Consider the following 14260-nt stretch of genomic DNA (forward strand, 5'->3'; position numbering starts at 1 on the left):
TGTCAATAAGGCTGGTCTTCCCTCAGGAGCCCCAAAAACTATTGTCCCCATCAGCCAGAAGGCAAAAAAAAAAATACCTACAGTTCATCCTACTACAGAGAAATCTCTTTATGTTTGAAAACTTCCCTGGCTTCTTAGATTCTGTCATGGCTTGCTTGCTTTTTTCTAAGAGCAGGAAAAGGAGTATTGTAGGAGCCCCTGAGTATGAGCAGACAGCATGCAGACTCAGAATGCATTTGCAGTGAGCTGTTTCTAATACTGCCTAAGGCCCAGAGAACAGAACAAAAAGAATTAGAAACTTGCCTGAATTAAGCTACTTATAAGTGCTTCTCTCTCAGCCAGAGTGAGAGGGGAGCCACTGACTGCATTGGGGAAATCCCTAGATTCCTGGTTTTTTCATTACCAGCCAGCTGGACGAAGGCACTATTCCAGCTGCTGGAAACAATGAGAGCAGACAAATTGCAGGGAGAAAACTTCTTCCACAGCATAAATATTTCAAGCTCTGTGTTGCCCTGCACAGCAATGACAACAGGGTGATCAAAACGGCTGAAGTCTTCAGGTGGCCAGGGGCAGGAAGGAGGAATAGGTTGCTACGTTGATGTCACCCCATCATCTACATAAAGCTCTCTCAAATTATGAAACAAAGTTATCTGTATGGCCCACGGCCATGACCTAGGGGTAACGCAGAGCTCAGAAATGCTCCATTTACATTGACTTCCATATTCTTTAAAAATATGATTAACAATACAATCTGATAGCCCTGCGATTCCCAGCAGAGCAGAATGCAGACTGCTGGGCAGTCAGTTGCAACAATGCTAGAAGATGGCCAGGCTATCACTGTTTGGCAGGAAAGACTATCACATGCAGACGAAAAGAAATCTTTATATTTCTGGAGACTGATAGTCAGGATCGGAGCCTGGTTTAGGCCTCACCAGTGCTACACAGTTTGTGTGGACACTTTCCAGTCTTCTAGCAAACCTTTGTGCATTTGCTCAGACTTCCTCTGTGGTAGCACAGCCCTGGACTGCTGGTTCCTCCTAAAAGCCAGGAGAATGTATGTGAAGACATCTCCACGCTGGTGCATTCAGCAGTTGGTGTCTTCCTCAGTGGGGCCACGAGAAGCACAGGGTTGTGTATGCTCTGACAGATTGATGGTGGTGGTAGTGACTGCGATCTGCCATCAGAACTTCTACCAGTGAGCTGATTGTCACAGCAGCCGCAGCGTAGCAGAGGAAAAATTAACCAGTGCATCAAAACAGCTCATTTTTTCTCTTGGCCTAAATGTCTTCCTTTCCATGTATTATTATTTAGGAAGGGAAAAGACATCACATGTTTTTTGCAGCCTCTACTGGTTGGAGGAACTACACTAACGTGTCTGGATGCAAGGAATATTTTCAAGAATACTAACTGAAAAGGGACAAATGGCTGAAGACTTAAGAGCTAAAAGTCCTATATTATTATAATCAAGTATGTGCAGTAACCGTGGTATTAAGGACATGCAACCCTTGCTTGAGAGCAGCGGTCCACACCACAGCAGAATCAGCACCAGTAACAAAACCTTGCCCAGGCTACTTGACTGGTATAGTTAAACTTTTTGTCCAGTTGTAAGATTACTAGAAAAGGACAAAAATAATCACTCTTGGCAAAATGTATCCCTCATGTAACTGACTTGAACAGAGTTATACTAAGGATAAAGTTAATGTTCTACTTAGGAACCGTGATTACTTTCATTAAGTATGAGAAGCCATTAAACCACAACATTCATTACAAACAGAATTTTCTTATTTATCTCTTATTGTCCTTTTTCTGAATGAAAGTCTTTATCTTAGTCTTAGAAACAACATCCCATTTTTAAAAAAATTCAGTATACTCTTACAAAAACGAACCTGAATTAAAGAACATTCTTCACAGAAAGTGAAATGAATAACGCTAACTATAAAGTTTAATCAAATTCTGAAGCTATCAAGACAATATTGATGATATTCCTATCTTTTATATTTAACCTGAGGAAAAAACTTAGGATCTTTCCAATACCTAAACATATATGAATTTTAAGTAGAAATAATAAAAGACATGCTTATACCAGGGATTAGGAACCTAAGGCCTGAGGACCAGATACAGCCTGTGGTACTTCTACTGTGGCTGTGTACAGACTTTCAAATGATCCAGGAGAATTCTCCCAGATTTGTTCTCCTAGTAGAAAAAAACTTACCCAGAGCCATGTGTACAGACATTTGAATGCTAAAGCCCTGAAGAGCTGAGAGCTTGCAGTGTTGACTCTGTGCAGCCAGGGGAAGGGGGGATGTGCACACATCAGCATGTTCAGCAGGCTCCCTTAATTAGCCTATGTTTCCTAATGTGGGGATTGTGAAGGGGGTGTGTTCTGTACCTTGCTGGAGAAGCGGAGTACAGCAAGTGACGCTGTCTCCTGGGGGAAGGGGATGCTGAAAGACTACGTTTCCTTCTCAGAGCAACCACAACATTTATAGACTTTCACTCTCTCAGGAGAAACTCTCCTGAGAGTAATTTAAGCCTTGGTTGTTCCCAGGTTATTTTTCTCTTGGAACTGTCATTTTTACTATGTGAGAAAATGCCTAAATATCTGTATACTTGCAGTTGCCCCGGGAGAAAAAAGTGCCTCTGCCATGAGAACCAGAATGTTTGTATGATGTCTGTGTTGTGCCACAGCCAGGTGGTGGGGGGCTCTGCCCATGCCATGCCATGGCCAGATAGTGGGGAGCTTCACCAGTGGTGTGTGGCAGGTGCTAGCACTGGCCCACTTTGGACCTGAGCTATGTCATTCTGCCTTGCAGCAGCAAAAAGGTTGACAACTGCCAGCTTATACCAGCAGAAAGCGCTGATACTATAATGTGTGTTAGTGAATGTACAATCCTGCTTTTCAAGGAAGTGAAGGTACAACAAAGTCCTTTGCTTAGGAGTGTAAGAACTTAAAACAAACCACCAACCCAAAACAAAAAAAGCCTTCTCCTTTAACCTTGGATATAAAAAATTAGCATCAAGACTTTGGAAGCATCAAGTACTCATACCTCTCCTGTACATTCACTGTGGAAAAAAAATACTGCTTTAAACACTAATTCTGTATTGTTCTGCTCTTACCTTACTGCAGCAGCCATGCTTCCAATAGGATTGATTGGCAATGGCCTAACTCCAGAGAACATTCCCCTACTCAGAACGCGGGCTCCATTTTGTATCACTCCAGGAGGAACTGAAAACAAAAGGAAATTTTTAAAACTTCAGGACAAAAATGTAAGCAGCATATTCAATGCTAGCTTCTTTAAATGAAATTAGAAATATGTACAAATGAGGATACATAGTATGTGCTCACCTTTCAAATGTTTACAGAAGTCTCTGTGAATAGTTAACTTAGTTTATAGAGTATGCCCCCACATTTTCTAGTTATTATAGAGAAATTCCTTACATGGATAACTTCACCTCTGTATTTGTAGCACTTGGAAACGTATGACCAATTATAAACTTATGTTGACCAACACTGTAAATACTAAAGGTAATTTAAGACAGAAGTGGCAAGTACCTAAGGATGAACTTAAGTATAATCAAAATACAAGCAGTTTACTGCAAGAATGTGTTCTAACCAATACTTTTTATCACGATTGTATGCTATCTGAACATTGATCTGCTATTTTTGTCATGTCCCGTACAAGAAAATATTACTTATGAGAAATCATTATTGAGGCACTAACGACTTGGACAATAAACATTCATCTTTTGGAGGATTTGGGGTTTGAATTTCTATAGAATGCAGCCTTGGCCAATAAGAGTTTCACCAGAAGTGCTTTCTTTACACTTGCCTGAAGTACAGCCAAATCTAATTTTTAGCTGCTTTAAAGGAAAGGGGAGCTGCTTGGGAGCATGCAGCAGCTGTTATGATCTAACTGTTATGTCTGCATGATCCTGTAGCATTAAAAGCGAGTAAAACTGCCTTTGGTCTGACCCTGAATGAAGTGGTTTTGCTACGCTGTTACAGCTACAGAATCCTGCAGACATAACAGATAAGATTATTACATCTTTTATAAGTATCCTTTGATACTGATACAATTGTTATCTCTAGCTACACTTTCACTCAACTGTTCTGAAGTACAACAGGAAGGTGTCAGCAAGGGGATTTTTTCCAGCCTATATTTTTTGCATTTTATTTGGTCTGTAGCTGTGCAAAGTCACAAGAGCAACACCACTGGCTCTGGTCAGACGATTATTGGAGGAAGTGGAACCAATACTCCACCCACTCCAACTAACTTCCTATACTGGGGAGAGAGGAGGGAGGTTTGCCTGCACACTCAGCAGATGCACAGAACTTATTCGTACTTGAGAACTGGACACCAAAAGCCTTATTGGTCCACGTAGGATTTTAAAAGAGGGATCCTATTCCCCACTATGTGCCTGTGAAAGCATGTAGTCCAAGTCACCATCTAGCCCCTGATATTTAAATTGCAAACAAAAGAACCTGCAAACAAAAACACTTAAGGTATTTTCAAAGCTGCAATAAAAAACAACTAAAGATTTAAATTAATTTCAGAGATATTTTTAATCACCACAATTAATTACAGTAGTGAAACACCATCTGAGAATACAACAGACACTTCTAATCATTTTTTGTTTTCTTGGTAATGACACCACATTTATCCAGTTGACTCAATTTTTCAACACCATCCTTTTATTAAGCTTTAAAGGTGTGGGGCAGGGAGTGGCTCCTAAGCTCGGGCTCTTTTAGCTAACATGCTACATGTTACTTTTTTTCCCACAGAGTTGTTACTCATTAAACGTAGCACATCTTTGTGCCTGGTTTGCCATTTTACTACATGATATATTGCTTGAACATGTGGCATTACTCCAGTCTACCTATATTTTGTTTTCAACCTCTGAAGAAAGGCATTTATATTCAAAGTGTCCAAATATGATATTAGGTGACTAACTTTAGAGATCCAAATTTGAAAGCTGATCCTCAGTTACCGTGACTAAAATAACATTTTAAATTATTTTTTGCTATTTATATTGTTCTACTTTTTTCACTGAATCCCCAAACATTGGATAATGAAAATCAATTAAGTCAGTTTTACTGTATAATGATAATCACTTTTGCATTTGCCCTGCTTCAACATTTAGGTTTGCAAACACTGCAGGAAAATGTTTACTTGCTTAAAACAACTGTTTGAATTTTATGGAAGCGAACTAGATTTCACAAAAACTAAATGTTGGGCTGAATGTGTGTCAACAGTGCCTCTCTAAAGATGCTTGAATATTACTGAAGTAAGGCTCAAGGATAGTTCATACATAATGTTAGGGAAAAACCAAAAGAGCTGGGTGATTTGAAGATAAAAGTGAAAAATACAAAAGATAAACAGAAATAAAAATCACTTCCAGTGGTTAATGACTTTGCAACAAGAAATCCAGCTTTGCAACATAAGAGGGGGAGTGCAGCATATAGTACTAACAAGTCCTCTTCACTACAAAGCAATGAAGTTATTCTATCAACACACTAGCCTAAGGGATTTGGAGAAGTTCATGACTGCACATTAATCATGTTCAGATATTGCCTAAAGGGCCCTATGCAGCTTTAAAGGCAACACAATTCAATTTCCATGAACATTTTTGTGCCACATTGCACCTTGTCTCTTCAGCTGACCCCCCAAACACTTTGTTCTATCACCTTTGTCAATTATTCCACTAGTGATTGGTTATCTTAGTCTGTCAGCTCCATAGCACATTTCACTCCTCTCACCTTCCCTCTTGCTCATATCCAGCCTGCTTTAAAAAAAGAAAAAATCATTTCTTCCTACCATTACTGCCAAAACCTTGAGCCTCTGCCACTTTGATCTTTCCACACATCTCTTTCCTTCCTATTTCTCATCTTGCTCCACTCCAACACATGCAAAATAGCACCAGAAAACCTGTTTCCCCCCCTCAATCTTGGACCACAGTGGCTTCCAACTAATCAAACTCCTCCAGTGACAACTTCTCTCCTCTGGGGCAGGTTCAAGACCCTCACTCCCACCAAAGCATAACCCTATCTCTTCTGTCCATTCTGGTCTGTGGAATTCCTCCTCCCAATCTTTCCCACATGCCCTTTAAGCCTTCCTTTTAACTGTTTTATAGCCATATTCCATTTCATCTCTTATCTTCTGCTGACCCTTACACTTGAACCAGTCCAAATTTCTCATGTGCTTCTCACAACCATTCACTTCAAAGTTTCTGTCTTAAAACATGTGTTTTTCATGTAGTCTTTGAACAAGGGGAGAAAAACTTACAAACCTATCACAAACACAAAAGATGAAAGATACTTACAAAATCTACTATCCTCTGAAAAGGGTCACCTCAGGAAGTATACTGCTCTCCCTTTATTCATGGTTACCTGTCCCCTCCCACATCTTTCAGCCACAATCATTTTTGTTATACATGGTCTAATTTAGGATCTAATGGGACTACTTGCCTTACAAGGAAGACCAGGCCCTTTGACTACACAGAGACCTAAGGCATTTTTAAAAAAATTTAAAGTACGTGGTATCTTGTACTCTGAAAACATTCCAAGTTTAGCCATCGTGTATTTCAACTTGCATTAACATCATAGGAAAGCAAGACTGGAAAGGACCTCATGAGGTTATTTAGTCTAGCCTCCTGCTCAGGGCAGGATCATTCCTGACTAAACCATCCCAATCAAGTACCTATTTAACTGGCTTTCAAAATGTCAAGTCTGGAGTTTCCACAGCTTCTCTAAGTAGCCTGTTACAATGCTTGACCATACCTGTAATTGGACGGTGCTAACAACAATCACTTCCAACTCTTTTCTTCGTTTCAAAATGGTATGATACAACAGCACCACCACATAACTAGATAACAGAGACTGTGTATAAAAGGGAAGCTGGAATAAGGGAAAATAAATTGATCTAATGTTAATCTTTAGCAAAGAACTAAGCTATAGTGCTAACACGTATCTGGTTTAGTTAGATATGAATCTCAAATTAAAAAGAAACCAAAACAAAAAACCCAGAATCATCATAATCTGATGGTAGAAGACACCAATTTCTACATTATTTTTCACCAATATGCCAACACAGGATTGTTTTCTATACTATATTTTCCATTACTTGTATGTGTATAATTTTAAGGATGCTGTTTATAAGAGTAACATTTTGTATAGCATCAATCTTATTTCCAGTGCCTGAGTAATTGGTGCTCAAAACGAATTTTAAATTAAATGGCTCACACTCCAAAACATTTAAAATAACTCCCTAGTTTCCAAACTTTAGTATCATCTTTAGTATTTTCTGAACTGTCCAAGGGCCAGGTTGTAAGCCATCTAAGACACAACAATAGGGGACTGAACTCCATTCTCACTGTCCACATCTTGGGGAGAAGGTGAAGCAGGGATAGGACAGCAACCCTGCAAGGTACATGAAGAGAATAAACTGTGCCTACTATATGTTTGCTACATAGTCCTTCCAGCCACACAATGCAGAATCAGTAACTTTGAGTGGAGACCTGTGGCAAAGTCACACATGAGCTGTAGTAAAATAGTCCTTTGGATTCATACAGAGGGTCTTAGGATCATAGGGAAGTAGGGCTGGAATGGACCTCATGAGATCATCAGTCCAATGCCCTACTTTCAAGGCAGTACCATCCCTGACTGAATTGAGCGAGTGTCTGACTGGTTCTTGAAAATATCCAGGGATAGAGAAGGAACAACTTACCTAGGTAGCCTGTTCCAATGCTGACTACCCTTATAGTCAGAAAATTCTTCCTAAATCTTCAACTGAAATTTCCTCTTCTGCAGTTCATAGCTAAGGATCTTCCTGTACCTTGCAAATATTATAATGAAGCCTCAGAGACCAGCTAAGATAAGTAGGGAGGAATTCTCATTTTACAGATGGCTAATCCAAAGTATAAGGGTAAAGGTGACTTGTTTTAGGTTCAGAGTTGGTGACTTTTTGCTGCTATAGACAGTAGTGATGAGCAGATACTGAAAAGGGAATAGATAGAATAAGGCAGGCAGTAGAACCAGCTGAGCTACAACGTGCTGCTGATGTTCTGAGCTGCTGCTGGCTGGATCCAGTCTCTTCATGGGCAGTATCTAGCCCATGGGCCACAGGTTGTCAACGCTAGCTGTGTCACACATTCAGACAGGGACAATCAAGACTAGCTCTCCATAATCCCAATTCTCCATTTGCATTCCTGCTTTAGCTAAATAGGACGCATTGTTTCTAGCACATATTTGAAAAGTAATTTGCCATCCTCCTGTCCAACATCTAAAGAACTTTTATGCTTGAGAAATAAACTCAGCTATAGAAAGCCAATCCAATATATACACTTCCTTTTAATATAGTGTTTTCTTCCTCCACAAGCTGCCCCAGAGACTAGGACAATACAATCATCTCTCATTTCTCATCTTTCACCACTGCCATGAATGGACACTGATACTAGGCCTGATTTGCCTCTCAAACCAGTATAAACGCAGAAGTATTTGCCCAGATTAATGGAGTTTAAATTTAATTTGAGAAAAGAATCAGGTCCCTGATCTCCAAAACAGTGCTAAAATTCTGCACCATGTAGAATGGATTCAGAACTTACAACAATTTTACTCTGGCATAATTCTCAATAGAGTTAATGTCTTATTTCATGCTGATACGAGCCATACCAGATCCTGTGCATATCAGTTACTGGGTAGTTCTTTTTATACTGTGCATCGAGATCTACAAAATGATTAACTGGGGGGGGGCGGGGGGGATAAAAACAAAAAAAAAAATACATCTCTGAAGGGAAAGAATCTCTTAGGTTTACTATGTTTTCCTGCAAAATTTTGAATTACATGAATATTATCTATCATTTAATTATACTGGGATAACAGTAATAATATCAACCCATATAAAATTATGTTCATATAATGTTAAAGGGATTTGAACCTAGCCCACACAAGAAACTTCCAAAAAAAATAAAGCTTGAATGTGGATAAACATCAGAGATGAAAGAGAGCTACTAATTTATGCACACATTCCATAGCCAAATGAAGGAGTATTTAACAGGGTAAATATTCTTACACGTGATGCAGTTGAGTTTTGAAGATCCCAATTAATGTGGTATCCTTTATGACTTCTTTTGAAAGACTATGTCCATTATCTTGCATTTCAGACAAGAAACAAGTTCATCTCTACCTGGCTGAAACTTCTTAAGTATTTCTCAGGCAAATATTTACTGCATAAGTATTAGAATGGGGGGAAAAAGACAAGGGGGCTAAGCAAAGTGTATAATCATCCACCATACTGAAATTACAACAGAAAATAAACTTCTTCATTCACACATTAGTGAGTGAAATGTGGTTGGTGCCAATGTATTATTTAAAATTAGGAAATGTAAATGGAAAAAACGTAATAAATATACACTGGCTGTATTCCACTTGGGAGACAGGTGCATGTTTGATTAATTGTTCTGGTTTAAAGTAACTAGCATCCAGTCCAGCGCAGGGAATACAGCTTTTATAGTGCCTTAATAAACGTACTGAGCAAGTCTTTGCACCCGATTAAAAGGAAAAAAAAAGACTAAATAAACAGTAAAGGATGCAGGTATCCTGTTAAAGCAGACTGGTCTTTGTGCCTCCTTTGGTATCAAGGGATGCAGGCATTCAGACAGGGTATGTCCTCCCTGACCCTTTTCTCATACTACAAAAGAAGTGGATATAGACTAGAGATATAGGATTTCCACTAATGTTCCTCAAATTTAGCCTCCATCTGCCAACTGCTCTTCCACTGCAGCGTCTCCTAAACTAGAGCGCCTTATCTCAGGCTACAAGCATAGAAAATAGGAAAATACTTATGACACACCATTGATGAGACATCAGTAGTTGCCACAAGCAAATATTATTTGCCAAATGTGCAACAGTACTCAATTCAACAGCCTTACCCTAGGGAGGAATTTGTTCCCATCTGCCTAACTTCTTCCATTACGTCCCTTACGGGATAACACTCTGAGCTCTTAATCACACAGTCTGTACACCTCTAAAATGACTCCAAATCAAGACTGCACCCATTAGACTGCCCACCCTGACTTCTCCCTCCATGCTTCAGTTTTTGCTGTTAAGTGGATTGCTCTAGCTAGTTAATTCCTCAAAAAATTAGGAGAAAACTTCATAAACAAGTTCAGTCTCTGCAATCATCCATCACAAATGGAACAAAGAACAGGGTAAGAAATCACAGATCTCTAGCACAATTCTTTATTACTGAGGAATTTGCTTATTTTTCTCAGAACAACAAAGGAATCAGAATCTCCCCTCCCCATCCCTCCATTTCAAAAGTGTTGTAGATTTTGAAATCTCTTATGTTCTAGAATGGAATGAAAAAAAATTAAAAAATTGAAACTTCCCATAAAGACATAACTCTGACCCACCCAAGCATTTCAGGTTGACTGAAACTTTTACTTTCATTTATAATAATGTAGAATTAATTTTAAAAATGAAAAATGAATACTGCAATGCAAAAGTGAAAGATTCTAATTTATTTTTTCTCCAAATTAGTTTTTTGTCAAAAGTAGCACAGCTCTGTAAAAAATTTCCTTTTTGATGAATTGGCATTTTGGACACAAGCACTAAAGAGAAAACTTCTGATCAGATCTTTTATTTACTGGGTTTTCTGGGCAAGAAGTAAACACAGAATATTGTCGTTATCAAGTTTTATACAGTCAAGGTGAACAAAATACCAGTACTTTATATCTGTTACTCAAGTGCACGATTTCTTCTACTAATTGTTATTACAAGAGTAACCCTTCCTGAAAACCAGTCTCCTACTTTCAGTCACTCATGTTGACTTGAAAAATACATTCATTTCAAAGCAATTTTTTGATCTATAAAAACAATGCAGACCTCATTTTTCCTTTTTTAAAAGAGACATCGAGTTTGGGTTGTAGGTAGTGCAGGACAAAAATGAGTTGCGCTTCCAAAACAGGAGTTGACGACTCCAAAGGCCCATCATTATTTTTCTGGCAAAGTACTTACCAAACTCCACCCCCTGAAAACTCTTCTGTAAGCATTTTAAAAGATAGGCTTTGCAAGGATCCAAACTACTGGATTCAAGCTACTTTGGACTTATGGTAGTCCAAAGCAGAAGAGAAATTTTCAGACTGGAAGGTTCCCTCACTTCTACTTTCCAGCAAATCGCTATTTACTTTTATATTAGCTCAAATTCAATATGCTAAAGTCATAGAACAATTCCAAGGAAGTCAATGTAATTATTAAGCCAACATACCTCTTAAAATAAGACTTTTTTGAACTATGACCAGAATCCGTCACAATGCTTGGAATACAGCAATGGCTTCATTAGTAAAAATAATAAGAAGTTGAATGCACAATTTGCATCCTCTAGCTTTTGCCTCCTCTAAAACAACTGTTCCAGGCAGGAAACAAGCTCATCAATTGTAGATGCATTAAGGCTTTTACAATTTATGGTAACAGTAATCTGAGGATTCCTAACAGTACAAAGTAGTAAAATTATTTTCATTGTTTACACAGAAAAATTGTGCTACAGTAAAGTTAAGGGATATGCCCCAGGCAACACAATTTGAGTGGCACAGTAGTTTGTAACTTGCCAGAATTATGGCATAAATTCCTGACTCGGACACCTTAATCTGTTATCTGGGCAAACTGTGTTTCATAGTGGTTTGAAACTGTACAAGGCCTCATTGCAACTTCAGACGATGAACCATGATAAGCATTATAAATGGTATCTAACAAATACTTAGCATTTACATAGCCCTTGCATCTTTAATGTGCTGGAAAGTTATTAATTAATTTATTACAACAAATGAATGATTTACCCACTTTGGCTTTCTTGATGCAGCTGAGAGATTAGCTTTTGACTGTACCCCCAAAAAATAAAGTTGAAACAGAATTATGAAGTCTGGCTGTAGGTGACCCTTGAGATAACATGTTTTAGGGTCCTCACTGTCCAAAACAGAATCATGTTCTCATCACAGTGAAGAAACAGGATTTAATACTGATAAATTCCTGTGAAATAGTTACAGCAAATTGATCTTGTCTATCCACACAGACATGAAATAAACTACAACATAATCAGTTTTGCTCACATTTGCGTTTCACAATCCTGTTAAACATTACTGGAGTGTAAGGATGGGCTAAAGATTTGCACTTATTGATTTGCCATGTTTATATTTTGAAATTAGGCTTGGCTCCTGTCTTCAGCAGCACTGATGATCAGCTAAGGTAGCAGGAACACTTTCAGCTAAAAGTGTTCTACTACTGAAAGCAGCATTTACAGTTAATTATTAACATTTGTGGTCAAGCTGTACATAATGCTCCTCCCATTTCACAGCTCTTAATTGCCAAAATAAGGGCCATTTTTCAACTGTGATTATTTAAGCGCACACATGATACTGTAACCTAATACAACAAATAGAATCCTAGTTCTTCAAGGGCTCCAATAACATCAGCATGTTTACTTCACTGATGATTTATTACTTGACCTAAAGAATTGTTACAGTTGGTAACAGGGAATAGAGATGAATTGTGAGCTTCCCTAAAATGCTCAGGATTATCATGAAATTTTTATAACTCATTTACCTTTCATTTGAAAATAAATCAAAAGTTCCTTTTCATGCAATAATTTCTTAATGTACAATAAAAAAAAAAAATAATTGAGGTGAGTCATCTAAGATTTTGCTAATATGGTAAATGGGCCAGGCCCATTGAAATTCACAGAATAAGCTGTTCTTTCACTTCTTTTACATTTGCACAGATGAGAGAACAACAGTACTACTTTGCATAGAGCAGAGGCATCAAACATATGGCCTGCATCAGACTTAGCCCACAGGGCCTGTTCAGGGGCTAGCAATTTGGGGGCAGAGCCCACCACCAAAATCAAGGGCAAAGAGCCCCAAGGGGAATGCATGTTGAGAGCAGAGAGTAAGCAATGGCTGCATCCAAATTCAGCGTGCAGGGAACCCCACAGTCAGGGGGAACGCAATGAGTCTGACAACTGGAGGGTCAATCATGGCTTAACACATTTTGCTCCCTCTTCCTGGTTCTGTTCAGTTCATCATAGAAAATTAGGGCTGGAAGGGACCCCAGGAGGTCATCTAATCCAACCCCCTGCTCAAAGCAGGACCATCTCCAAATAGATCATACCAGCCAGGGCTTTGTCAAGCAGGGTGTTAAAAACCTCCAAGGATGGAGATTCCACCACCTCACTAGGTTAGTTGTTCCAGTGCTTCACCATCCTCCAAGTGAGAACGTTTTTCTTAACATTCAGCCTAGACCTCCCTTGCTGCAACTTGAGATGTTGCTCCTTCTTGTCATCTGCCAGCACTGAGAAAAGTCTAACTCCATCCTTTTTTGGAACCACCCTTCAGGTAGTTGAAGGCTGCTATTAAATCCCCTCTCAGTCTTTTCTTCTCCAGACTAAATAAACCCAGCTTCCTCAGCCTCTCCTCACAAGTCATGTCCCCCAGCCTCTGAGCCATGTTTGTTGCCCTTGCTGGACTCTCCAATTTGTCTACATCCTTTCTGTAGTGTGGGGCCAAAACTGAACACAGAGTCCTCAATCTGCTGGCAACACTCCTGACTAACGCAGCCCAGTATGTTGTTAGCCTTCTTCACACGAGGGCACACTGCTGACTCATATCCAGCTTATTGTCCACTGTAACCCACAGATCCTTTTCTGCAGAGTTGCTGTTTAGCCAGTCAGTCCCTAGACTGTACCAGTGCATGGGATTCTTCTGTCCTAAATACAGGACTTTGCACTTGTCCTTGTTGAAACTCAAGAGCTTTCTTTTGGCCCAATCCTCTAATTTATCTAAGTCCCTCTGAATTTTCACCCTATCCCCCAGCATATCTATTATACCCCCCCAGCTTAGTTTCATCTGCAAACTTGCTGAGGGTGCAACCTATCTGTCTTCCAGATTGTTAATGAAGACATTGAACAAAACTATTCCCAGGACTGGCCCTAGGGCACTTCAGTTGATACCAGTTGCCAGCTAGATATATTGAGCCATTTTTTACTACTTGTTGAGCCTGACAATCCAGCCAGCTTTCTATCCATCTTGCAGCCCATTCATCCAAGCCATACTTCCTCAACTTGCTTCATTCCACCTGTGGCTACATTCTGGTCTAGAGACATTTATGGGGACCTTATTATTTGCTGACATCTTTAAGACAGGTTGAGTTTCGTGATGTTTTCACCTTCTTCTCTTGTCTTCCTATCTCTCTACATATTAGTAGTTGAAATGA

At 39.2% G+C, this 14260-nt stretch overlaps 1 protein-coding gene across 11 annotated transcripts in view; it reads right to left on the reverse strand.

Moving 5' to 3' along the window:
* FOXN3 (forkhead box N3) overlaps positions 1 to 14260 on the reverse strand; it is a 342632-nt gene that overhangs the window by 26812 nt on the left and 301560 nt on the right. For all 11 annotated transcript variants that reach the window (XM_090033874.1, XM_090033873.1, XM_090033864.1 and 8 more), the window contains one exon: positions 3118 to 3226. In XM_090033874.1, the coding sequence (XP_089890000.1) occupies positions 3118 to 3226 (109 nt within the window). The remainder of the gene's footprint in view (positions 1 to 3117; positions 3227 to 14260) is intronic.

Source organism: Crocodylus siamensis, chromosome 2, assembly GCF_052110815.1.
Source record: "Crocodylus siamensis isolate JL-2025a chromosome 2, ASM5211081v1, whole genome shotgun sequence".
NCBI lineage: Eukaryota > Metazoa > Chordata > Crocodylia > Crocodylidae > Crocodylus > Crocodylus siamensis.